This window comes from Pseudopipra pipra, chromosome 19, assembly GCF_036250125.1.
Source record: "Pseudopipra pipra isolate bDixPip1 chromosome 19, bDixPip1.hap1, whole genome shotgun sequence".
Lineage (NCBI taxonomy): Eukaryota > Metazoa > Chordata > Aves > Passeriformes > Pipridae > Pseudopipra > Pseudopipra pipra.
Window position 1 is genome coordinate 6465121 of NC_087567.1, and position 25658 is coordinate 6490778.

Here is a 25658-nt window from a genome sequence, read left to right on the forward strand (position 1 = left end):
CAGGGAAGAGGAGAGTAACACCCCCAAAGGCCCATTGGGTCTGAGGCTCCAGACCTGCTTATCCCTGGATGGAAATTTCTGGCAGGTCCCTGCTGCAGGAGAGGTTCTGGGGCTCAGAGAGCATCCTCTGACCCTTCTCAGCTCCAGCAACATTTGTTTCCTTTTCTGAGTCACAAAGGAGAGCGGGGAGAAGCTGCTGCCGGGCGAGAAGAGCCTCACAGAGCCAAGCTGTCCAGTCCCTCTGCAGGCACTGGCATTGCACCAGAGACACACTTGGCCCTGCAGGTTTAATCGCACTCAGGAGGAAGACAGTTCTCCTATCTATCATGATATCATCAAGTGTAATACAGCCTAATGAGACAACATAGATTGCTGGCAAAGACAGGCAGCAGCACAGCCTGGCGCTGCTCCAAGGGCTTTATCCCACTTTATGGCGCTGGAGGACCTGACCCATGGCAGATAAGTGCTATCAGCAGCTTTATCAGAGCCCAGCAGCCCGACACCTGCATCACCGCCTCCCCTCACACACCGAAGAATGCGTTTCCCCCACCATGCAGAGCAAACCATTTACTCTCCCAGCTTATCCCAGACCCTGGGAGCCAGTGAGCAGTTTGCAGCCCTGAGCAAGCTCTGACTAGCTGAAATCAATGCAGAGCAACCAAATGAGAGGAAATGACCTGCAAACGGCAGGAGTGATTCCAAATGAACCTGCAATTTAGCTCCATTGTTTGTTCTGTTTGCTGGTAGACTGTATCTCTGATAGCTTAATTACTTGTGTATTTGCTTTGAGAAATACAGGTCTAACAGAGGAAGATTTAAATCCAGCTCAGGAGTTTCTGCTTCACTGTACTTGCTTGCTCCTGCTGTTCTCTGCTGCCCAATCCCATTAACCTGCTGTAGTATCTCCCTGGACTCCCTGTACAACACTTTTTGAGAAGGATCAGCCCTGCTGAAGTCATTCCTTCCCCATGAGCTAAGGAAAAATCAGAATTTCACCCTCTGAATCCATACAGTATGAATTCTTAATTTCCTTGCAATAAGTAACCTCTGCTTTAGCTGTTACTGGTTGGGTCCAGCCTCAGACACAGTCCAGAGTAAATCCTCCACGACCACAAAGTCTGTAAGTATTTTTTGCCACTTTTACTGGCTTTGCTAAATCAAGAGATCTGGGAGTGATCTGAACTTATCTTGGTTATCTGAGATGGCAGCGGAAGAGAGAGATCAGACAGTGCCTGCTCGATCAGCCAGCACTAAAGGAGCTACATTAGCAATTATCATCCTCAGCCTTATCTCCTAAGGACAATTTCACCAAACTTGCTGAATCTGCCCACGAAAGAACGGACTGACACTACTTGATTATTTTTCAAGGGCCCTGGATTAAATAACAGAATCAGGATTTGTAAATGTCATTGAAGAACAGAGCAGAGAGGACTCTGGAAAGGCTCAGTCGTGGTGGTGGGTAATACGGTGGGATGGGAGCTGAGGAAGACCTTACAGAATCACAGAATATTCTGGATTGGAAGGGACCCACAAGTAGGTACTGGGCCCTCACTGATTGACTCGATTACTGCCTGTCCCAGGAGCTCTTTGAGTGACACGCTTTGCTCGCTGGCACGGCCACTGAGCCGCGCCCGAGTGCTCAATCCCGCCCCGCGTGTGGCCGAGACGAAAAGACAAACTGATGTGCTCCTGTCAGGATGCATCAGTGGGATTCCTGAGAAGTGCTTCAGCAATGCTTCCTCTCCCACAGAATAGCCTCGCCTTGTGCTTCCCGGGCCACTTGCTGCCAAAAGGGAGAGGTCTTGGCTGGCAGGACCCTGACACAGCCCCCCAGAGATGCTGGTGCAGAGTAGGGTGCCTTTCCCTGTCCTCTGCAGGTGGTTGTGTTAATTCATTCCCCCCGGGCTATGTGGAGCACCCCAGCACCCATGCCCTCGCTGGAGGGTGTTGGGAGGGCTCTCTGCAAGGCTCTCCCCATTTTAGGCAACATGACTCCTCATCATGCTCTGCTGCACTGTTTTCTGCCTGGATTGCTCTACTCCCTCTCTGGTATCATTTTAATTGGAATAAATATCGCAGCCCTTCATGTGACAGACACTCCTGTGTCAGCACTCTGGGGTTTCTCACTCCTGCCTACTCCCATCTTGCTCTTCCCCTCCACGAGCATGTTCCCACGCTGCTGAGTTGGTTGGGGCTGAGGTGCAGAGCTGGAGCCATCTCCTTTGCAAACCCCCATCAACAGCCCCCGGCCAGTGTCCTGCTCAGCCAGGGCCCCTTCACCCAGCAGCTGAGAGGAGAAATATCAGAGTAAAACTCCACATGGGAGTTGCAGTGTTGACACTGGGGGGCTGTAATCACTGCAGTATCCTCAGAGGCAAGAAGGAGACCTGCCTTCAGTCACTGAAATGGAGTCAGTGGGGTAACACAGTCCTGGGAACTGCTGTGATGGGGAGGAAGTGGCCCTGGTCTGTGCTGAGGGTCCAGCCCCTGCACTGGGCTGGGCAGCTGCTCATCCTGCCCAGAACCAAACATGGAACAGAGAACGGGAAGGGGAAATGACACCTCACATCTGATGGTGAAGTGACAGTGAAATGATGGAGATGACGCAGCAGGGATGTGACTTGAAAAGTTTCCCAGGAACTCTACCAAAGTGGTTCTTTGAAAAAGTGCTTCCAGCTGCTTTCAGGTAACTGAGCTGTCCTCGAAATCCTCATGCAGTAAAGAATGTAGGCACCTTCTCTGTGCACATTCCATCTGGAGCCTCTACCTCTGAGCTGCTTCTCCCAATCCTCCTGCTCTGAGGGAAGGGTGGGAAGGACTCACTGTGCTTTGCCAAGCAGTGACAGGGATGCATGCCCAAGGGAGACAAAGTGTCTGGAGCCCCAGCTGCTCAGCCTTTGTGGGAAGTTTCTCAGTAGAAAGCAGGTTTGCCACCTCCAGCTACTTTTTTGAATTTAGATCTTGGCTGTTACTTGCAGAGTCTTGGCTCACAGCCAGTTAGATGGAAATGAAGGGGTTATTTCATGATCAAAAGGAAAACTCAGAGCTTGCTCTTGCCATGATGAGGGACAGAGAGGGAAGGGGATGCCAGAGGTTTGTGCTTTCTGCTCTTTCCAAGGGGAATATCGGAAGAAAGCCATCAGCAAGGCAGCTGCCAGGGAAGAGGCCTTGCTTTTTGTGTTTGGGTTTCTGAAACTTTTAGTGGAAGCATTTAAAACACTGTTGTCACTCAAAACCCCCAGGCTGTGCCGAAGAAGGTGGTTTGGGGAGGGAATGAGACATTTCTGCTTGAGAAAACAAACAAAAGCAGCCCAGCTCACACTGGCTCAGGAGCCGGGGAGTAGCAGTGCAGGGGGATGGTTGTCCATCATCTCGGTCTGTTATCCCAGTCCATCACAACTGGGAGAGCATTCTGTCAGTCCCAGCCAGTCCATCCACAGGGGCAGACCTGCCTTCACTCTACCCCAGTCCCTGCATCCCTGTTCTGGCCTGGCCCCCCTGCAAAGCTCCCCAAAGTCCTTTGGGCTCTGCGTAGGGGAAGAGGCTGTGCTCCCCACTGGGATGGGCATTGCAGCAGAGGAAGCTGCTGCATTTTGGCATTTTACTGGGAACCCAGTGACTATTTCAGAGGAAAAGCAGAGTCTCTCTCACGAAACACCCCAGGGTGAGTCATGGGCCCGGGTGAAGGGGAGGAAACAAGTAACTTAAAAAAAGACATCCAGGGTCATCTGTGGGTAAGCACTGCCCAAAGAAGGGACAGGAGCATAAGGCTTGGAAAACTCCCGGGACACCCAAGTGAATGTGGACCTGGCTCCATCCTGCAAGGTTCTTCATGACTAACCATGGGGAAAAATCCACTCTGGGAACAAGAAGCTGGAAAATGAGGATTTTCTTGGTTTGGATCCTTTTCCCTGGTGAGAGCCCGGAACACAGGTCAGGCAATTCCATCTCAGGGGTTCTGGCAGAGCTGTGGAGAGGTTGGGGCCAAGCCAGACCAGGAAACTCACCACAGTCACAAGAGCCCAGCTGATCCCGACCTTTTCTTGTGGCAGTTACGGGGGGTGATCTCTGAGATGTGCTTCTACTGCTGTCATGTGAACCCTGGGAATAAGGCTTTTTGCTCTTTTAATAACACACAGATGGGGGCTCTTTTTTTCCTGACTGGGGACATCTCCTCTCAGCGCTGCTCCCTGGCACAGTGGGTGTACAGACACAGCCTCCCTCGGGGCTGGGTGCCCCCAAGAATCCTGGGCTCAGATCCTTCTTGGTTCCCCAAGGCAATGCCAGGATGTGTTTGCAGCACCTCTTTGTGTCCCCCACAGGTGTCTGGGCAGTGAAAGGCCCCAAGCAGGTGACAGCTGACCAAGGCAGTTTGCTGGCAGTGTCCTGCAGCTATGAGCCAGGCTATGAGCTCAATTCCAAGTACTGGTGCCGCCAGAGCTTCCTCTGGTTTTGCTGCACCAACATCATCCAAACCAGTGGCTCAGAGGTGACGGTGACACAGGGCAGGGTGTCCATCAGGGACAACCACACAGCACACTCGTTCACAGTGACACAGAGTGGAGTCATGCTGGGGGATGCAGGCCGGTACTCCTGCGGGGTGAAGAGGAAACTGTGGTTCAGCACATCCCACACCACCAGGGTGATGGTCTCTGCAGGTAAAACTGGGCTGGAAGCAAAGCCAGCAATAACCTCCTTCTTTTTCCTCCCCCACAGTGCCCATGGCATTGCTGGATACCCCCATCTCCACCTCCTGCACCTCCGTGGCCGAAGTGTCAGGGCAGAGACCCCTGTGCAGGGGGCAGGACAGGGGATGTGTGGGGTGGGTCTCCACTTTGCTCTGACTCTGTTTCCTTCGCAGCTGCTTCAACCACAACCGAAGGCAGCGATGTGGGCTCCAGTGGCCGTGGAGAGCCTCCAGTGCTGTGAGTAAGAGCTTGGGATCTGGGCAAGCCCCCAGCAGCATCCCCTGGCCAAAACCATATTTTTCCCTGCATGCATCTCCCAGCTGTGTGTCCCTCCATTGCAGCAGCTCCAAGGAGCATCCCAGGGGCAAGCAGGGCAGCTGGCTGACATGCCAGCACCCCAGTCCTCATCCTCATTGCACAGACCCTACACAGGCTCTCTACACATAATCTCCTTTCTCCATACAGGTACCAGCTCAGTGTCACCCACCTGCTGCTGCTCCTCAGCTTGAAATTTCTCATAGCCCTGGCCCTGGTGTGTGGGGCAGCCTGGATGAGGAGCCGGCATAGGAGCTGCAACCAGGAAAACCAACAGCTCTTTGAGGCCTCCAGCAGCACCAGGACACCAGGCTGCCCACCTCCTCTTCCAGCTACCTTGGAGCCCCAGGGACGCCCTCCTGTCCCCTCTCCTCCCACCCTGCTGGGGCCGTGCCGCCCACCACAGCCGCCCTGTGCCAGGAGGTGCTTGGCTCCCAGTGATTCTTCCCCCCTGTGAAGCCCTGGCCCCTCCTGGCAGCCCCAGAGCTGGAGAGAGGGGGGTTTGGAGTGCAGAGAGCCTGTGTCTGCTGGGCTGCAGCTGCCAAACAAAGACAATTTTGCAATAAAGCCTTGGTATCCTGCAGGTGTCTGTCTGCCTCTCTGTCTGTCCACCTGCTCCCTCCTTCAGCTGCCAGTGCGGCCTGGGGTGCCTGTGGCTGTCAGTGCTGATGCACACACTGTGTGGGGACACACTGCCTTGTGGCTGGGGGAGATACAGGATCACAGGGGCAATGCTGGCACCTGATCCCCCATCACTCAGCTAAGCCCTGGCACAAGGAGAGGAGCCCTCAGCCCCCGGAGCCTCAGCCTTGCCAACTCTGTCTGATGCCACCAAATGCCCATCTCCAGCTGAGCAAGAGCTGGGGACGAGTGTCCTTCCACAACTGTCCCCACCACTACAGCACCTACAGGGAACGGGGACACAGGGGGAGGCCTGAGAGGACCTAATCAGGGCATAGGATCCTGAGCCACAGAGGGGCTGTGCTGGGAACAGTCTGGGGGGATGTGCTGGCAGGGGCAGCGGGGACAAGCGCCCATCTCCAGCTGTACTGGGGCAGGAGGTGGGGGCTCCTCGTATGCATTCCCACAGGAAGGACAGGGTGGCCATGCAGGAGCACTGCCCCAGCCTGGAGACTTATATGGTGCTCAGGGGGTCCCTGTGCAGTGCTGAGCCATCCCTTGAGAGGCAGGTCCCCCACCAGGTGCTGTGCCTGGTGAGAGAGGCTGGGCAGTGTGGTGGTAAGAGGCAGAACTGTGTCCTGCCATGGGGGCACAACAAGTGCTCTCAGTGACCAGGCAAGGCAGGAAGGCAGCTGACAGGAAACGGGAAACCCCACACTTGCTGAACGCCCAGCAGTAACTGAGTTGGTATCCCAGGCAGAAGAGGAAGCGAAGCGCTAGAGACACAACATAGAAGGAGCAGTAGGGCTGCCTCAACTGTGGCCCAGGCTACCCTGTCCATGTGGCTCCTGCTGTGGCTTGTCTGGCTGCTACTGCCAGGTAGGGCTGAGGGGATCCCTGGGGTCAGAGACTCACACTGGATCATCCGATGGGGATGGGGTGGGAGGTGTCGGTGCGGTGGCAGCACTGCCACAGCTCCGTTTGTCTCCACAGGCTGTGGGGCGGTGGGCTGGCGCAGAACCGTGCGGAGATCCGTGGGGGAGTCCCTCTCGGTCACCTGCAAGTACCGGCCTGGCCAGGAGACGAACCCGAAGTTCTGGTGCAACCCAGGAACATTTTATATCTGTGCTGAGGACATCATCATCACTTCGGAGTCACAGCCCGTGGTGCAGAAGGGCCGATTCTCCATCCGGGATAACCGCACACTCCTGGTGTTCACAGTGACTGTGGAGAATCTGACAGAGGAGGATGCGGGAATCTACTTCTGTGGGGTGCGAACGCGAGGGCTCCAGTTTGATCAGATTGATAAAGTGGAGGTGATCGTGTTGCCAGGTCAGTCCCTGCACAATTCCACCCCAGCAACAGTGACCACAGCGCTGGGGGGCCGGGGACAGACTGCGGGAGGAGGTGTCACCCTGAGCGAGGGGGGATGGAGAGGGACAAAGTGCCCTCCTGGCACCCGCTGCATCCGTCGCTCCTTCACACCTGCAACCCCGACGCTCCAGCCGGATGCTCCGCAGGGAACCCGTGGCTCCTTCCGCTACTTCCCGGTGCTGGCCGGGCTGCAGCTGCTGGCGCTGCTGGCCATGAGCGCGGCCGTGCTCTGGGTCAGCCTGCGGGGCTGAGCCCCCGCCGGGACCCCACGGCCGCGGCCGATGCCTCCCGGCCCCGGGCCGCCCCGGCCCCGACGGCGTGGGCAGGGAGGGCAGCACCGGGGCCCCGCCGCGCCCTTCCTGCTGCCGCCAACTCCAATAAAGCTTCCCCGCCACCGCCCTGCGCCCCCGACTTGTCTCTCCGGCAGCCCCGACGGTCAGGCAGCCCCGAGGGTCCCCGCGCTCCGCCCCGACAGGGCGGCCCCGGGGGCGGGCGGGGCTCCCTGCCGAGGAACCAGGGTGCCAAGCTCCGCCGTCCCGTAGCAGCCATGCAGCTCCTGCTTCTGCTCGCCTGGGCTCTGCTGCCAGGTAAGGTCTCGCCGGAGGCCCCCACTCCCGGAGTGGCCCGTGGGGGCTGCCGCGACGGGCGGGAGGTGTCGGTGCGGTGGCAGCACTTCCACGGCTCCGTTTGTCTCCACAGGCTGTGGGGCGATGGGCTTGCACAGAACCGTGTGGGGACTCGTGGGGAAGTCCCTCTCGGTCACCTGCAAGTACCGGCCCGGCCAGGAGACGAACCCGAAGTTCTGGTGCAACCCAGGAACATTTTATACCTGTGCTGAGGACATCGTCATCACTTCGGAGTCACAGCCTGTGGTGCGGAAGGGCCGATTCTCCATCCGGGATGACCGCACACGCCTGGTGTTCACAGTGACTGTGGAGGATCTGACAGAGGAGGATGCGGGAATCTTCTTCTGTGGGGTGCGAACGCGAGGGCTCCAGTTTGATCAGACTGATGAAGTGGAGGTGATCGTGTTGCCAGGTCAGTACTTTTTGGTCCCCCAGGCCCAGCCCTGATGTGTCCCCCTCCAAGTACTGGGAGCAAGGGCTGCAGTAGGGGCAGCCTGCAGGTGGTAGGTGCCCAATGTCACCACAGTGCAGCAGGTGCCAGTATCACCCATTCCCCCTGCCCAGATCTCCCCACAGCCCCTTCTCAGTGCTCCAGGATCAGCCACCTCCATTGGTGGAATGCACTGCCCTGCTCTCTGTGTCTCATTTTCCCTCTCATCAGATCTTGCTGTCCCTGTCTGTGCTGTCCTTGCCTTATTGCATCACACTGGGGAATTTCTCACCCCCCGTGCTGCCTTGTTTCCCACTTGGGACAAGCAGAGCCTCTGGGCACCAGGCCCTGGGCTTTGGGAACATCCCTCTCCATTGCCTTGCTAGGGATCAGCCCCCATGGCAGGACACATATATGGGTTTGTTGTGTTAGTACTGAACGAGTCATGGGGTACCCAGGCCCCCTTCCTGCAGGGTGAACTCTGTTTTGTGCATGTTTTGAGGGGGACCAGGACTGTGAAAAGCCTCCTGGGCAGTGGTAGGGTCTTACAGCCTTCCCACCTCAAGGGGTGTCCTTCAGCTACTCCTTGTGTGACAGTAAGTGGGTCACTTCTGACTCGCTGAAAGACCCACAGCATTTTCCCCCCCAGAAACAGATCAAACAATCCTTTCCTCTTTTCATTACAGCCACCCCACCATCAGCCTCCACCACAAACAAGCACACCGATCTCACTAGCTCTGTAACAGGCCCCACACAGACAACTTCCCAAGGGGGAACTGTGCACATGACGTCAAATCCATCCAGCAACCAAAGGTGAGTAGCAGCTCCTACCTACAGCAGCCACTTCCCTCAACGAGATTTGTTTGGTGCAGCTGGAGCCCTGCAACCCTCAGACTCTTCACACCTCCCTTAAGGATCCAGACATCCTGCTTGTACCTTTAGAGACCACTCCACCCGGAAAAATTCTTCCCTATGAGGGTGGTGAGACACTTGCACAGATTGCACAGAGAAGTTGTGGGTGCTCCACCCCTGGAAGTGTTCCAGGCCGGGCTGGATGGGGCTCAGAACAACCTGGTCTGGTGGAAGGTGTCCCTGCCCATGGCAGGGGATTGGAACTAGGTAATCTTACATGTCCCTTCCAACCCAAAGCATTCTATGATTCTATGACAATAATTCCAGTGTCTCTGGTCACATGGCCCCAGAAAAGCCCTGCTTCTCTCCCGTCCATCTTGCAGCTTAAGCAAGCCATGAGCTGTTGCCACAGGAGAAGTGGTTTCTGCCTGACCCCATTTCCTTCCCCAAAACTCAGAGGCAGTGTTTGCTATTGGGAAACCAAATGCAGGCCAGTGTCCTGTTCTGCTTTGTAGTCACACACAGCCCAGCAGAGATAGTGGACAAAGCATTAAACAGGAGTTGTAGAGCTTCCCTCCTTCTCTCCTGCCTCTGGGAGGTGATGCCTCAGCAGGCAAAGCTGAGGCTCCCCATTAGCATGCTCCAGGGATAGCTTGCACACCAACTTTGCCTGCTTGCCCGTTAAAAACAAGGTCAACAAATAGTGGAGCTAAACCAGAGCAACACTAGGTCCAGGAACCCATCCTTAAACCAGTGAAGACTCAGCAGCTCTCAGACCTCAGTGTCAGTTTGCTTCTGCAGTTTTTGGTTTGCTTTGCTCCGTGCCCAGCTGGCAGCCTGACCACCCCACACCTGCTGTCCTTCCTCCCAGGGAAAGCCCCATCACCCACAGCCACTTCCCACAACCCTGCTCCATGCTGGTTCCTCCTGAGAAGTGTGGGAACAGAAACTCTTTTTTTCTTGCAGATTGAACGTGGTTGAGCACATCCTCACTCCAGGCATCGTAGTAGTTCTTCTTTTGCTTGCTGTGGCTGCTGCTGTTCTGGTAATACTGTCCAGGAAGAGGAAAAAGGGTGAGAAAAGCTGCCGCTACCACACACACCCTATTTCTGCTCCAGAACCTGCCTCTGCTTTATTTATTTTTTCCTCTATATTTTTTTTCTCCTCCATTCCCTCCCTGATCCATCCAATTCCTTGGTCCATCACTGAGACCTCCACCAAGGAGGACTCCTTCCCCTGAGGGAATGGTGGGACCATCCCACAGGTCTCATCCCCATGGGAGCAGGGAATGGCAGCCCTTGGGGTGGGTGCTGCTTGGCACAGCACCTACTTGTGTTTGTCTGGGCACCATCAGCTTCCCCAGATGGGCTCACTTGTTTGGGCCAGGCTTGCACTAAGCTTGACACAAAGTTTAAGGCCAGAGTGAAGGATGTGGGGGGGACAGGAGAGGACGTTGCCAGCTGGCAGGTGGGGTCTGGCTTTATTTGAAGAACTGCTCCAGTTTGGATGGCTCACGGGATAACAGGTTCCTTTCCTGCTTTACGGTGAGATTTGCAGTGGCAGTGCAGTTTCTTAATTAATTTCTTTTCCTCTGTTTTCACTCATGTCTAACCGCATCCGTGCTCCATCCAGCCCTCTCCAGAGCAGCCATAGAGATGGACAGGACTCGCAGTGTTTCGCATACAGTAAGGAAAACTTCATGAGGTCTTGGGATGCCATGCCCCAAGTTCTCATGGAAAGGGGAAGCGTTACACCCTGAGCTGCCAGAGCCTCTGCTGTCAGCCTGGCTCATGGTGCTTTAGGCTGGGAGGGATCCTTTGGGCACTGCTCACCAACAGAAAGACACAGGGCTTTTATGTGACTATCACAGAGTATTCCCGGGAAGAGAATTTAGGATTGGGATAAAAGGTTTGCCCCCAGGCCCCTCCAAGCATGGGAGCTGCTCCTCTGAGTAAAACAGGCTTGGGAAACAGGCAAAGCACACCTGAGGCAGCAGTGGAGCAGCTGCTCTTTGCTCACTGCTTGGAGAGCGTTTTCTGATTTTATCTGCCAGATTTTGAGGAGAGGCTGGTGTCACTAACTAGAATTCCCCTGGGGAATGTTGAACCAGCCCTTGCTTCAGGTTTTATTTCCACCCAGTGCTCCTGCAGCCATCAGTCTCAGCACCCATCAGGACAGGCAGCAGGGCGGGAGGTGCTCCCACCCCTGTGGATGCAGGTGGCAGCAGGTTAAGAGCTCATCCCTCTCCATCAGGGAGCAGATGCCTTGAATTATGCAGACATTAACCACCACATGGGCACAGCCGAGAGCCAGCTGTACAGCAACACCAAGGCTTTCCGGAGCCTGGAAAACTCCACAATCGAGTACATGGAAGTCAGGCACAGTGCTAAGGTAGGAGAATGCCGAGCAGTGCCGGGCTGGAGGTGGTGGGGGGAAAGCTGGGGCGGGTGGGTGATGGCGTGGGCAGTGGGATGGGATGGGCGGGGAGGGAGGGGGCTGCAAAGGGGCTCACCAAACTGGAGAGCAAGTGACCCTGGATAATGTGGGTTCCCTCTCCAGTCCCCGTGGCTGCTCCTGGGTGTTTAAAGCAGCCAAGAGAGGTTCCAGCAGACAGTGTTTCCCTGGAGCAGCCCCACAAAGGATGTTTTTTGTTTATCCCCCTCCTTTCCCAGCCTGTGGAAGAGGAATCAGAGGCGATATACGCTAGGGTGCAGAAGCGTGTGCCACAGCAGGAGCAGATCTACAGCAACATGCCACCAGCTCCACGGCCCAGTGAGGAGCCTGAGAGCAGAGCTGGGAGGGTATGAGCCAGCACCCAGCCCCATGGGCTGCTTCTGCTGCCAGGAGTGCCACTGGGACCTTCATGGAGGGGATTGCATTGGCATTGCACTCAGGCAGGAGCTGGCTGGACAGTGGAGCTGCTGCTCTCTGAGGCTCGGATGTTTCCTTGGAGCAACACTGGAGAGGATGAGGTTGAGAGGAGACACGGAGCGGGATGAGGATAAAATCATCCCTTTGCATTTGGAGTCCTCATCCGTACATTAGTGGTGCTGGGAATAAAACTTTCCCCCTGAAGTGAGGCAGTCCAGGCCAGTGACCTGCCAGGCAGGGTGTGGGGGAGCTGGGAAGGGGAGGCAAGGCTGAGGGTTGTGGGTGGGCTGGCTCCCTGAACTCACCACCTGTCCCACTTGCCCTTCTGCATTGTTCTTGGGGGGTGAAGCTTCCAAACCCACGGATCTCCTCAGAGTGACTTTTTTCATGCTGATGGCAGCTGGCAGCTCCTGGGAAGCAGGACAGTGGGAAATGTTATATCTAAGTGCATTTGCACAGGGTGCTTGGGTGGAGGATGTGGGGCATTAAGGTCTTGGTGAAGAAATGGCCTCTCCCCAAACACCACACTTGCACAGCCCCCAGGGAGGTTTCCTCCTGCTCTCTCCCACCACCTCTGACCTGGGAGCACACACAGGGGCTGTAACTATCACCCTGCTCATCTCTGCTTTGCTGATAGCTTTTTTTTTCTGGCACCCACTGAATACCTTCTTCTGTGTGAAATGTTGCTGCTTTATCAGCGACAGCAAGTGAGAATCTGATGGCATTGACCATGGTGTGTGGCTGTGTTTGTACAGCAGGTTTCCACCTGCTAAAGGGTTTATTGCAGAGTGTCACCCTGAAAGCAGGTCCAGCCCCTGGCTGGTGCTCAGATGGGCTCCAGCAGTGTGAGAACTCAGATCTTTGAGGTGAGGACTCTTGGGGCTCCAGTACAAACCTGCAGCTCCCACCCATGCTGCAACATTCCTCCTCGCTGGGACATCCTACAGGGTCTTGCCCCTGCATGCCAGTGCCCTTCTCAGTGCATGAACTCTTGCTCAGCACCAGGCAATTCACCCGTCAGGGCAACCCACTCCCACAAAAAATGGATTTGGGCACCTATTTGTGGTGGGTTGGGAGCAGAATACCTGAGCTCTTCCACACACGCTGTCCCATGCAAGTGGTTTTGCATGGAGAGATGATTTTTCCCTTCTGCAGCCCGGGGAGCCCCTCTTATCAGAGCCTCTTCCTCTTAATCCCTCAGGGCCATTGAGGCTGCAGTGTTCCCTCTGCTGTATTGGCATAATCTCCCTGGGCAGCTCACAGAGGGTCACGGAACTCCCCGGAGCTGCTATCGCCATGCAGACACTGCTTCCTATTTCCCCTGCTGAAATACTTCCCCTAAAGGGGCTCCAAGAGAGCTGGAAAGGGACTTTGGACAAGGGGTGGAGTGACAGGACAAGGGAGAATGGCTTCAAACTGACAGAGGGAAGGGTTAGGTTAAATATTAGGAATAAATTCACCTGTGAGGGTGGTGAGGCCCTGGCACAGGTTGCCCAGAGAAGCTGTGGCTGCCCCATCCCTGGAAGGGTCCAAGGCCAGGTTGGATGGGGCTTGGAGCAACCTGGGCTAGTGGAAGGTGTCCCTGCCCATGAGAGGGAGGTTGGCACCAGTGGTCACAGGCACACACTGCCAGTGCACGTGTGGCCACACACCCCCCAGCACACACAAACACATGTGCACCCCAGTGTGCACACACATCCCACACATACACCAGTGCACGCACACATCCCACTGCACACACACACATCCAGCTGCACACAAACACACATCCCAGTGCTCACACACATCCCACTGCACACACACACATTCAATTGCACACAAACACACATCTCAGTGCTCACACATTTACACAGTCACACACACACATTTACACAGTCACATACACACATTTACACAGTCACACACACACACATTTACACACACACACACATTTACACAGTCACACACACATTTACACAGTCACACACACACATTTACACACTCACACACACACGCACATTTACACAGTCACACACACATTTACACACACACATTTACCCAGTCACACACACATTTACACACTCACATTCACAAACTCTTACGCTCTCACTCCGGCCCCGCCCCATTCCTCGGCCCCGCCCTTGTCCCCGCCCCCTCCCCAAGCCCCGCCCCGCCCCTGCCCGCGCACGCGCAGCGGCGCTGTCGGCGCGGCGGGCGATGGTGGCCGGCGGGGCGATGGTGGCCGGCGGGCGGGCGAGGAAGCTGGTGCGGCGGTACCGGCTGGCGGCCGCCACGGCCCTCGCCATCCTCCTGCTCCAGGGGCTCGTCCTCTGGAGCTCCGCCGGCCTCGACGAGGAGGGGCCGGCCGAGGTGCGCCGCGGGAGGGAGCGGGGGGGGCCGCCCGGGGCCTGCCGGGGGGTCGGTGAAGGGTCGGGGGGGCGGCGAAGGGGATGGAGGGGCTGTGAGAGGGCTGAGGGCGACGCGGGGGACAGGGGAGGCCTGAGGGGACTGAGGTGGGCTGAGGGCCTGAGGAGTCATGGGGGGCGGTGCGTGCTGGAAGGGGGTGTTTTTTGTGGGGAGACCCTTGGGGGACAGTGTCCTGGGGGGACCGGAGTGACCTCTTGCTCTGGAGCTGGGAGGGGGGCACAAAGGGCGTGCTCCCCCCCACGCTCAGGGTGTCTCTGTGGGCTTGGTGAGGCCCGGACCCAGGATGGGGTCGCTGGCTTGGGGAGGGGGGGCCACAGCCCCAGGCTGATGGGGACAGGGGCACTGGGGTGGGCAGTGGGATGTCGCCTGTGAGGGGTCTCCAACTGCAGCAGTGCAGGGTCACAGCACCTGAGAAAGGGAGCTTGTAGCTTGCAGCCCAGAGGGGTTGGAGTCTGGCATGGGGCAGGGAGTGTGGGGGGCTTTATGGGGGTCTTGCACTTCTCTGTGATCTGGAGGATGCTGTGAGGAGGTCGGCTGCACCCAAATATAAAACACGGAATTCAGAGAGCTGGGATGGCACACACAGCAGCTCGGGAAGTTTGTGTCAGCTCCTGTGTACCTGGCCCGGTCAGGGGCATCCCTGTGAAGTTCGAGGGAACAAGGGCCTTTTGGAGTCCCTGTTGTCTTTGTACCAGAACACTCTGCTGGGGCGAAATGTGTCACTGCTTTCTTGTGACTGTGGGGAAACCGAGGCACAGGCTGCTGAAGGAGTTTGCCCAAGGTCAGGCACAGAGCAGGTATCAAGGAGGCTCAGGCTGCTGAAGGATGTTGCTGCCACCTTCAAACAAAGCTCCTGGTCTCTGGGTTGCTTATTTGGATTTATTTATTTATTGGGTACTGCCCAGACTGTATCCAGGTCCAGTGTGTCTGGATGGACCAGTGGCTGAAGCCTCCTGGTGTGGAGAGTGATCCCATGGTCAGCAGGTCTAGAAAGTTTTCCTCAAGAGCAAAGAGGTGAGAAGGTGAACTGGGAAGCCCGTTGCAATAGGGAGGGTCTCTAAGGTGACACCACGCACTCAGCAGGTTAATTCCCAGCCCCAGGAAGTCTTGGGCCATGGGGAACGGCCATGAGCACCTTTGTGTGCTGCCATACACCCATCACTGACACAGAACCAGGGAATAGATGTGGCAACAGAGAGGACATGGAGTTGCCCATGATCCAGAGGCACTGCAAGCATGAGAGCAGACTGATCTGGCACCAAGGAGTGCCCAACTGCTCCTTTCCTTTTTCTGTGACCTTGATCAAATTACTTCACCTGTCCTGTCTTCCCTTTTCCTCTGCACCATCCTGTACTGCTTTTCTCTGCTCCTGCCTTGTGCAGCCTCCTGCAACAAGCTGTTGGCTTGTTCTGCCTTGGTCCTTGCCTGAATTCCCCATGTCTCATCCCAAAACTGAGCTGGGCAGTTGACAGGTTTGGCCATGGGTCCCCATGTCTGGAAATGGGATGGTTCACCACCAGCAGCCCTGACTCCAGGGCTTGGGAATTGATGAGCCTCTTTGGAGAAGGCAAGAATGATGGTGAATTTTACAGACAGCCCAAACCCATTAGCAAGCTGGGAAAAGTCCAATTAACCTTTATTTCTTGTAAAATGGCAGGTTTCTGTGCCCTCCTGCAGCTTCTGATTTTGGCCAGACCTGGAGGAGTCATCATTCCCCTAAGGGCATTTCTGGTAAAGCCAGAGGAACACTCCCAGGAGAGCCTGACCTTGTGGGCCTAGAAGGATTTGGGGAAGTTTGGGATCTCTTAATTGCCAGAGTAAATGGCTCCTTCCCACTAATGGACACAGCTCATCCCCACCACGAATGGGCTGTGACTGGCTGTGGAGAGAGAAAGGGAGACTTGAGTCCTGGAAGCACTGTGGAGCCGGCTGTGCTGCTTGGATCTATCCCTTCTCTTCCCAAGCCTGATTGTGGGGTCCTGCAGGCTCCCTGTATTCACCAAGCAGATGCTTTATGGTGTGCAGGGCAGGAGTAGCTGGATCTGTCTCCATCATCTTTCCAGGCAGGAGGTGACATCTCTCTGGGGCCTGTGTGTTGGTGTCCACTGTGTGCTGTGGCTGCCAGAGAAGCTTCCTGTGAAACGTCTTCTCTTCTAGAGAAGAGATTCCTCGACTTTTTCTTTTGTTTTTAGGGGGCTGAGTCCAGCCATTTTAGTTCTGGATTCCTCTGGTGACTTTGGAAAGTTTTGGTGCTGATTTTGTCTGATGGGTGGTCATATGTGGCAGACACTGGAGTCAGACAACCAGAGAGGGAATCCTGCAGGACACCAGGTGCTGTTAACTCTGCTCCTCACAATGGCAGAGCTTGGACCTGTGCTGGGGATTGGGTGCAGGTAAATACCTGACCCACAGCTCTGTGGCACTGTGGAGTGGCAATGTCACACTAGGGGAGGCAGGACAGGGTAAGTCTCTCAAGAAACAAGCGAACAGGACAAGAGGAAACAGCCTCAAGTTGTGCCAGGGGAGGTTTAAGTTGGATATTAGGAAAAATTTCTTCAACAAAAAGGTTGTCAAGCCCTGGAGCAGGCTGGGTGAGGAAGTGGTGGAGTCACAGTCTCTGGAGGTATCTAAAAGATGTGTAGATGTGGCACTGGGGGACATGTTTTAGCGGTGGCTTTGGCAGTGCTTTAACAGTTGAATGATCTTAGAGGGCTTTTTCAACCTAAATGATTCTGTGATTCTAAGTGACCTCTGGCTGGTGCCTGGAGTCATCTGTGTGTGTCAGGAGGAGGAGATGGGGATGGGGAGCCTCACCAAATGCCCAACACATTAGTCTTAAATACAGCAGCGCAATGTGGCCAGAGCTGTTCCCTGCCAGGCTGGGGTGGAGGGATTACTCTGCTGTGGTGCAGTAATTAGAAACCCTTGAGTTCGTTAGCTGTCAGCTCCGGAAAAGCTGGCGATGCTTCTAACAACTTCCCTACTGGGAAAGGCAGCCAGGCATGCTTGTGAGCTGGGAACAGGGCTCCTTCCAGGGGGATGAGCAGGACTGTAACCAGGGGTGAGCATCAAATGGGGGGAATCCCTGGAGTCAGGTGTGTTGGGGAGTGGAGGGTACGAGCGGGATCAGTGAGTCTCTTCCTGTAGGAACGGTGCTGAGCCCACGGAAGAGAGTCGCTCCTTGATTGTAGCTCCTGACTGCCTGCTCCTGTGGTGCTTGGTGGGGAAAACAGGTTTGTAGCTGTGGAACTGATGGTCCTGCCTGGTGACCAATGAAGGGTTTGCTGCCTGTCTCGGCCAGCCCGTGACGCCTGTCTGGGTGGAGGTGGACTCGGCTCATCCCCGCTGAACCAACCCCTTGGGATTTAAGCAGTGGTTTGGCCATGGTTTGCAGGCTGTGCCACCACAATAAGGGTAGTTCAGGGACTGTGGAGCAGGCAGATCGTGCCAGATGCTTTCCAGCCTTTCCACTGTGTGCATTCTCCTGGCTGTGACCTTCCCAGGAGCTACACCCATAGGGTTCCTTGTGCTGGGGGCTAGTTTAGTCCTGCTGTTCTTGTGAGACATCTGCCCATCCTCGTGAGATGCTGCTGCCCAGGAATACCCCTGGGTGTGCCTCTCAGCCCCCTGTGGTGCCTGACACAGTGACTGGGCAGTCAAGGTTTGGGGGTGCTGTGAGAGAGCCATGGGAGGCCTGGCTGGAGCAGGCAGCTGCCTGCCTGTCATCTGGGAGCCCCTGCAGTGGGAGCACACAGCCACAGCCCCACGGGTACCACTTACTGGAAAAGTTCTTTCCCACGAGCATCGAATCCAAACTTCCCAACTCCCTGCTTTCCCCAAGGCTGGCTCACCAGCCAGCCTGGCAGAGGTAACGAAGCATAATTAATTACACATCCGCTTGGCTCCATAGGAGGGTTTGTAACTGGATTTCTAGGGAAGTGATGATGGCAGTGCCTGCCCCAGCCCAGTGCAGGGAGCTGGGGCCCAGGGAAGGGAGTGTGGGCAGGACCTCGGTTGATGCCCTTCTGGTGCTTTCAGCCCAGAGAGCACAGCTGTGACTGCCTGGGACTCTGGCTGTGCTGGGCTTGGGCTCACAGCGTGGTCATGGCAGGGAAGAGCTGGTACATTTGCCTCCTAGTAAAATAACCACTGGCTGCCAGTGCAGCCTGGTGCTTGTCTCCACTGTTAGGGATGCCTCTATGTGGGCAGGACTCTGGAGGGTGGCTGGTGCAGGCACAACCCACTGTGGCAGTTTAGTCTGCAGCAAGCCCAGCCACAGAGAGCAAGACCCTCTGTGTGTGTCAGGTGCTGTGATGATGGGGTGTGCAAATTGAAGTCTCCCTTGCTGGCATATAGGGGCCTGTCCCTGTGACTGGGGCATAGAACCATGCAGGGGGGTGCTGTGGGGTCTTAGCCTGGGGTTTTAGGAGGCTGTGTAATGCCCTTTGCTGCACAGTGGTTGCTCCTGGAGCACTTGCTATGCTGCAGCGCTGAGCTCTGTGGGGACTGGGAGCAGAGGTGCTCCAAGGAGCACGTTTGCAGAGCCGGGGGGAAGCAGGCCCGAGTTAATGCTGTCTGTCCTCTCTTCTGCATCCACGTGGAACCACAACAGGAGCGGCAGAAAAAAGCTGGGTTTCCCGAGAGCAGCGATGGCTCCAAGGACTCGGACAGCTCTGCTGGTCGCCGGGGCAGCGCCGGCCGGAAGCACGGGCGGTGGCGGGGCCGGCTGGACAGCCCCGGGGCACTGGTGTCCAAGGTGGTGAGAGCCGTCACTGCCAGACACAGGCCGGGATGGAGGCTGCCGGCCGCGCCGGACTCCTCCAGCCGCAGGAACCTGACGGAGCTGCGCGGGGAGGCCCAGCTGGCCGTCTTCCAGCAGGGTGACACGGGCAGCGTGGAGGGGGCTCCCCAGCCCACCGAGAACAGCTTCACCCCCAAGTGCGAAATCACGGGCAAAGATGCCCTGTCGGCGCTGGCCCGCGCCAGCACCAAGCAGTGCCAACAGGAGATCGCCAACGTGGTGTGTCTGCACCGGGCCGGCAGCCTCATGCCCCAGTCCGTGCCTCGCCACTGCCAGCTCTCTGGTGAGTCCCGCTGAGGTGCTCCTGCTCACCCTGGGCATCGGGAATATCCCAGGCGCGTGGGCCACCTTCCTTATGTCACCACACTGACCCACCTGGCAGCAAGCGGCCTCAATCTGTCACTGATTCCCAGATTACCGCTGCCTCTGTAATCCAATCAAAGCTGTGCCAGCCTGCTTTAAACTGGGCTGTTCATCCCAGCCCGCAGTGCTGCAGGGGTCAGAGCCGCCCAGCTGCACCTCCTGTTTTGAGGGGGCAGAGAAGGACAGCCCCTCCCTCAAAGTGCCCCTGTCAGTGTAAGACAACGTGGGGGGTGTGCCACCGTTCACTGCCACTGCAGCCAGTTTGGGGTTTGTCTGAGGCCTTGTGCTTCTCTGCTGTCCCCTGCCTTGCTCAGGAGGTCTGAGTGGTGGATGCCAAGGCTGGGGGTGGCTGACAGCCCTCTCCCTCCACGTGCAGGCAAGGTGAGCCCTGTCATCCAGTGGGACGAGAGCCGGCTGCAGCAGGTGCCCCCCAGCCAGCCCGTGCGCATCGCCTACATGCTGGTCGTGCACGGCAGGGCCATCCGCCAGCTGAAGCGGCTCATCAAGGCCGTGTACCACCAGCAGCACTTCTTCTACATCCACGTCGACAAGGTGTGTGCTGGGGTGAGGGGAGGGGGTGCTAACGGTGCTGCATTGGTCACTGGGACAGGGAGCAGAGCTGGGTGGAAGTGGTTGGATAGGGTTTGTCCTCACTGCTGTGGAGCTGTGACCCTCCTGCCTCTGCTTCTGCAACCCCACAGAAGCAGGATCTATCCCCCCTGCCCAGAATAGTCTTATTCCCCTCCATGTGGAGGCTCCTGCGAGGGCTGATCCTGGGCTAGTGGCAAGGAGGGCAGGGCTCCAGAAGGATGAGCTCCCTGCTGAGGGTGAGCCCTGTTCCCTGGCAGCGCTCCAACTACCTCCATCGCGAGGCCGTGGAGCTGGCCCAGCACTACCCCAACATCCGTGTGACACCCTGGCGCATGGTGACCATCTGGGGAGGTGCCAGCCTGCTGAAAATGTACCTGCGTAGCATGAAGGACCTGCTGGAACTGTCTGAGTGGCCCTGGGACTTCTTCATCAATCTGAGTGCCACCGACTACCCCACGAGGTGAGGACAATGGAGGTGTTCGGGCAGCAGCCTTGGGAGGGGCAGGGAGGAGCAGGGATCTGAGGAAGATGGGGTTGGAGATTGCACCCATGTGCTGGTGATGATGTTCCAGGGCCAGGCTGGTCCCATCTCTGCAGAGGAGCCCAGCCGGAGGCTGTTTATTCCTGCGGTCTGGGTGTTGCAGGGGAACACACGTGTGAGGCGCCAGACGGCAGAGAGGCTGTGTCTGTGTCTCCCCAGTGACAGGACAAGGCTTTGAGTCAGCACCCACCAAACAGCTTTAGGCTCCTTGTGTCTGATAGCTCTTGCATTATGAGTGTTTACTTGGCTGCTTCACCCCAGAGGCATTAATGATTCCTAATTTGCACCTCAGGACCAATGAGGAGCTGGTGATGTTCCTGTCCAAATACCGAGATAAGAACTTCCTGAAGTCTCATGGCCGAGACAATGCCAGGTAATCCCAGCTCAGGGCAGAGCTGAGCTGAAGGAACAGATAAAGGAGGGATTTCAGAAACAGCTGGGCAAGGGGGGCTGTTCTGCATGAAGCTGCACTTAGCAAAGTGGTTGACAATTCTAACTCCTCATTCTCATCCACATTGGCAGGTTTATCAAGAAGCAGGGCCTGGACCGCTTGTTCCACGAGTGTGACTCCCACATGTGGCGGCTGGGCGAGCGCCACATTCCCGAGGGCATCGTGGTGGACGGGGGCTCCGACTGGTTCTCGCTGACGCGCAGCTTCGTGGAGTACGTGGTCTATACCGACGACCAGCTCGTGTCCCAGCTGCGCCAGTTCTACACCTACACACTCCTGCCAGCCGAGGTGGGTGCTGCCTGCAGGGCACGAGCTGGGTTTGCTTACCACTGTATTTAACATCTCTGTCCCACTTCATCCCTGGGTAGCTGCAAAGGGTATTGCTGGTTCTGCTTTGTGCCTCCCCTTGTCCAGACGCGACAGAGATGAGAGAGGATCAGACAGGCCAAGGGTCATGTTTACATCCAGCCCTGCTTTAGGTCCAGACACCCCTCTGGGCCAGATAAGGACTGGTGTGGGCGCACAGCCTGGTCCCTTACGTGTTACCTTGTGCTGGGAACAGGGATAAGCTGTTCAGGAGCAGTTGAGGTCTGTCCTGTTCCTCTGTGGGTGGGGGTCTCCATTAACCACCCATCCTCCATCCCCACTGGGTGTCTTGTCCCTTCTGTGCCATGCACAGTCCTTCTTCCACACTGTCCTGGAGAACAGCCATGCCTGTGAGACGCTGGTCGATAACAACCTCCGAGTGACCAACTGGAACCGGAAGCTGGGCTGTAAGTGCCAATATAAACACATAGTCGACTGGTGCGGGTGCTCCCCAAATGACTTCAAACCCCAGGACTTCCTCCGGCTACAGGTGAAAAACATCCTCCTTTCTCCTCCTGCTCTCTCCCCTGCTCCCTGTCTCTCTCCTCTCTGAGCTGCCCCGCAGGCACCCTGGACTGCGGTGCCAGCTGCTGTGCATGCCCCCATGAGCTGCACCCCAGCCCTGCAAGGGACCAGAGCAGGGTTGGCTCCCCAGCCGCTGTGGGGCTCAGTGTTGACATGTCTGTAAACACTCGGGCAGCAGGGTTGTGCTGGTTGTCCTGCCATGCAGCCAGGCTTCTGCTTGCAGTGCTGTTCCTCTTCCCAGACTTTCTCTCCTGTTTTCCTTCTCTTTCCCTGCAGACCTATCACTTGGGGCAAATACCTTTTCGGTAAAACCCCTTTGGAGTGCTGCCACTTTTGGCAGGACAAAATGCCATGCTTTCAGTGCATGGGGATGTAGACTGAACACGGGAGGCTTGGGGGAGGTAGACCCAGCTCTGAAAAGAGCAGTTGGCAGGATTTTCCAGGAGTCTTGGGCTTGCAGAGCCCAGAGCAGAGCCCTGATCCTGCAGGCTGTGCCACATGGCCAGGGCTTGTGCAGGGCTCTGCAGCAGCTCTGCGGGGTGGGAGCCCATCAGAATAGAGATTGCAGCAAAGGAGCTGGATGACACATGGCTGCTTCTGAGCACAGAAAGGAGGCGGCAGTGGGAGACATGGGAACCCATCTGCATTACCAGTAAGCGTTCGATGTGCTCCCACTGATCCTGTCATAGAAGATCCCACGTACAGACTGGCTGGGCTGGGCTGCTCCTTAGCCTGTGCCCTCAAAGGGGACAGGATGGGTCCCAGCGTTTCTTCCTACTGGGGTGGGAGGGCAGAGCGAGCGAAGCCAACACTGTTAGAAATGCCTGTGCTCTTCCAGCAACTCTCCAGACCCACCTTCTTCGCCCGCAAGTTCGAGTCAACAGTGAATCAGGAGGTGCTGGAGATCTTGGACACACACCTCTACGGCAGCTACCCCCCCAACACACCGGCCCTCAAGGCGTACTGGGAGAACGTCTATGACCGCATGGACGGGCTCAGCGGGCTCAGCGATGTCACCCTCACCTTCTACACAGCCTTCTCCAGGCTGGGGCTCCACAAAGCTGCGTCCACGCCGGCAGTGAAGGCTGACAAGCTCTGCAGGTGGGGTGTTTGCTGTAGGGCTCTTTCCAGGCTCCAAGTGGCAGCCTTCACGTCGTGCTGGGAGGATGCCAATGCTAAGGCGTGCAACCTCTCTCTCTGTCTCTTTATCCAGATTTGAACCCCGGGGCTTCCCCTCCAGTGTGCACTTATATTTCTATGACGACCGTTTCCAGGGTTACCTGGTGATGCAGGAAGTGCAGAATTTGGCAACTGGGCAGGCAGAGTCCCTGGAGGTGTGGATGATGCCCCAAGGAGCTCTGAAGCTGTCAGGTCACGGAGGGCAGGCAAACCGCTTGCAAAACCTTGAGGTAAATGGGGCACTTTCCTGCCTGGCTCTCCCACTCTGCAGCCCTTCCTCCTCTCCCCCACCTGCACCACGTTGTGGGGACAGAGGGACACAGTGCTGCCACTGTGTCTGAGAACAAACCTTTGTCTGGGAGTTTGGTTTCTGTGTGGCATGTGGAGCTGATTGGTGGGGAACAGGCCTACAGAGGATCTTTCAGGGGGGAGCTGAGGCCATGGTGCCCAGCGCCTGCAGCTGCAGGAGGCCTCCCAGGGCTGGATTAGCGCTGACAGGGTTCAGGCACATGAGCCATGGCGGGTGGGTTGTCCATTGCTTTGGGCTCCAAAGTTTATGCCTTCCCTGGTTCGGAGAGGTGAAACACAAAACCTCAGCTGATAAAAAAACCTCTCTCTGCCCAGCATCCCACTGTTTGTACCTCCTGTCCCTCCAGGTGGGCACGGAGTGGGACCCCAAGGAAAGACTGTTCCGCAATTTTGGAGGCTTGATGGGGCCTTTTGATGAGCCGGTGGCCATGCAGAAGTGGTCACGGGGCCCCAACCTGACAGCCACGGTGGTGTGGATTGACCCCACCTACGTCATTGCCGCCTCCTACGACATCACGGTGGATGCCGAGGCAGAGTTCACCCAGTACAAGCCCCCCCTCAACCACCCCCTGCGCCCCGGCATCTGGACCATCCGCCTCCTCCAGTTCTGGGAGCCTTTGGGGGAGAACCAGTTCCTGGTGGTGCCCCAGACCTTCAACCGCAAACAGCCTCTCAGGAAAGGTGAGGATGCTTTGGGGCTGGACAGGACCCTGTGGGCGGTCCAAGGTGCATCCCCCTGTGCTGGCCTCTGGGCTGCGACTGGTGACAAGGCAGGAGCCATTTCTGCTGGTGTCCCCTTGCCCACTTGAATCCTTAAACTGGGCCTTTGGGCAGCTGTGGAGGGCCCATTGGCAGGTCAGTCAGATCCTTCCTGCGTCAGCATCCCAGTCCTTGGGCTGGAAGGGAGCTGGGATTGGAAAGGGATGAGGTGGTGTGCCCCACCATAGTGGGAGGTAGAACCTGCAGGGATGTTGCTGCGCTGCTGATCCCCTCTCTCTTCTCTCCCTGTCCTGCCCAGACGACAGCAACTGGCTGCACGGTGGGCCCCCCCGCAACGAGTACATGGATCAGAACTTCCAGGGCCTGGGGGGGATCCTGAACCTGCCGCGCTCCGAGGCGGCGGAGGAGGACGCGGCGCGGAAGGCGCAGCTGACAGGCAAGGCACTGGAGGACTGGGCGGACACTGCCATCGGCACCTTCTGGGCTGTGGCAGATGTCTGTGTCAGCAGCCCCTCTGCCTGCACCTCCCTGGAGACCTGCAGCAAAATGTCCTGGAGCTCTCTCTCCCCGGACCCCAAATCGGAACTGGGGCCCGTCAAACCCGACGGGCGGCTGAGGTAGCAGGAGCAGCCGGGGGGCGGCCTTGGGAGCGAGGAGCATCCTCCATCTCTGGCATGGGGTGTCTCTGGACCACATCACCCTGTGCCATTTACACTGTAGTCACTCGAGGAAGAGAGAATGGGAACCTTCAGGCAGGGGAAAACCTTCTCCTGTTGGGGTGTTTTGGGCAGAGGGAGAGGCATGAGGTGGGTCTGCCCACCTCCCCAGGAACGGGCCCTTGCTGGCCAGGGAGAGCGTGCTGGGGTGCCCATCCCTGTGAGGGCATGTCTGGTGCCTGGGAAGAGCTATGTGTTTGTTACTCCAGGCCTTGGAGCCTCAGGAAAGAGTGATGTGGGAGGGAGGGAGGGACAGCTGGTGTGTGGGCAGGCTCTGGACCAGCTCAGCACCCTGTCCAGCCCTGGGCTGGAACTCAGCAGGACCAGGCCGTTGCTGCTGGCTGCCCCCCCAGGAGGCTGGCGAGGGACTGGGGACAGGCAGAAGCAGAACAAGTCAAAGCCTGCTATGTGCACAGAACTGCTGCTGGCCCAGGGCTTGCATCTCATCCCCTCCACCCCAGCCCTTTAGTTTGTATTTTTATAAATATATATATATAGAAATATATATGATGCAAAGTGCAATAGAGACGAGGGCCCGCGTTGGCCGGGAAATCCTTGTGTCTCCATCTCCCCTCAGACTGTAACGTACCTTGTTCTCTTAGGTGTCCTGGTGCTACAGGACAGGGTGCTGGGTTGTTTACGTATTTTTTTATTATTATTAATTATTATTATTGTTTTGCTGTTTGCCCATTTCCTGCTGGGTGCTGCTGGGGACCCGCAGCCTGCTGCCCTGGGGCAGGGTTGCCCCAGGTTGTGGGGTGCTGCCTGTCCCATGGGGCAGCTGCCCAACTGTGCCAAATGTCTGGAGCCCTGGTGTGTTGTGTGACAGCGAACGGGGAGCGCTCAGTGCGTGGTTCCAGGCCAACAAGCCGCTGTAGACTCAGCCACTTTCATCTCTGCTCCAGCAAAGGGA

The 25658-nt window shown here is 56.9% G+C and overlaps 3 protein-coding genes across 3 annotated transcripts; all 3 read left to right on the forward strand.

Annotated features, from left to right (window-relative positions):
• The first annotated feature begins 3671 nt into the window (after positions 1-3671).
• LOC135424829 (uncharacterized) lies at positions 3672-5548 on the forward strand. The gene is given in 6 exon segments (XM_064676446.1): positions 3672-3734; positions 3871-3906; positions 3908-3938; positions 4323-4774; positions 4862-4925; positions 5090-5548. Coding segments are annotated over 6 exon segments (1017 nt in total). The 3' UTR covers positions 5461-5548.
• A 1398-nt stretch (positions 5549-6946) lies between these two features.
• On the forward strand, positions 6947-12505 carry LOC135424569 (CMRF35-like molecule 8). The gene is made up of 7 exons (XM_064675930.1): positions 6947-7585; positions 7698-8036; positions 8741-8867; positions 9873-9979; positions 10539-10591; positions 11160-11297; positions 11579-12505. The coding sequence occupies exons 1-7, from the start codon at positions 7054-7056 to the stop codon at positions 11711-11713; spliced, it is 1431 nt and encodes a 476-aa protein (XP_064532000.1). The 5' UTR covers positions 6947-7053; the 3' UTR covers positions 11714-12505.
• Positions 12506-13956: 1451 nt separating this feature from the next.
• On the forward strand, positions 13957-24774 carry XYLT2 (xylosyltransferase 2). Its single transcript, XM_064675931.1, has 11 exons — positions 13957-14126; positions 18796-19267; positions 19724-19899; positions 20196-20398; positions 20772-20852; positions 21002-21218; positions 21610-21786; positions 22660-22922; positions 23035-23230; positions 23657-23990; positions 24328-24774. Exons 1-11 carry the CDS (start codon positions 13974-13976, stop codon positions 24648-24650), a joined length of 2595 nt encoding a protein of 864 aa, XP_064532001.1. The 5' UTR covers positions 13957-13973; the 3' UTR covers positions 24651-24774.
• The last annotated feature ends 884 nt before the right edge of the window (positions 24775-25658 follow it).

What these genes read in the sequence shown, in the direction of transcription:
- XYLT2 (XM_064675931.1), top strand. Translation starts at nt 13,974, where the DNA reads ATGGTGGCCGGCGGGGCGATGGTGGCCGGCGGGCGGGCGAGGAAGCTG. An exon ending in TCTACATCCACGTCGACAAG is followed by an intron (nt 19,900 to 20,195) that starts GTGTGTGCTGGG and finishes GTTCCCTGGCAG; the next exon opens with CGCTCCAACTACCTCCATCG. An exon ending in CAAACAGCCTCTCAGGAAAG is followed by an intron (nt 23,991 to 24,327) that starts GTGAGGATGCTT and finishes TGTCCTGCCCAG; the next exon opens with ACGACAGCAACTGGCTGCAC.
- LOC135424569 (XM_064675930.1), top strand. Translation starts at nt 7,054, where the DNA reads ATGGAGAGGGACAAAGTGCCCTCCTGGCACCCGCTGCATCCGTCGCTC. An exon ending in AATCCATCCAGCAACCAAAG is followed by an intron (nt 8,868 to 9,872) that starts GTGAGTAGCAGC and finishes TTTTTCTTGCAG; the next exon opens with ATTGAACGTGGTTGAGCACA. An exon ending in CTCGCAGTGTTTCGCATACA is followed by an intron (nt 10,592 to 11,159) that starts GTAAGGAAAACT and finishes CCTCTCCATCAG; the next exon opens with GGAGCAGATGCCTTGAATTA.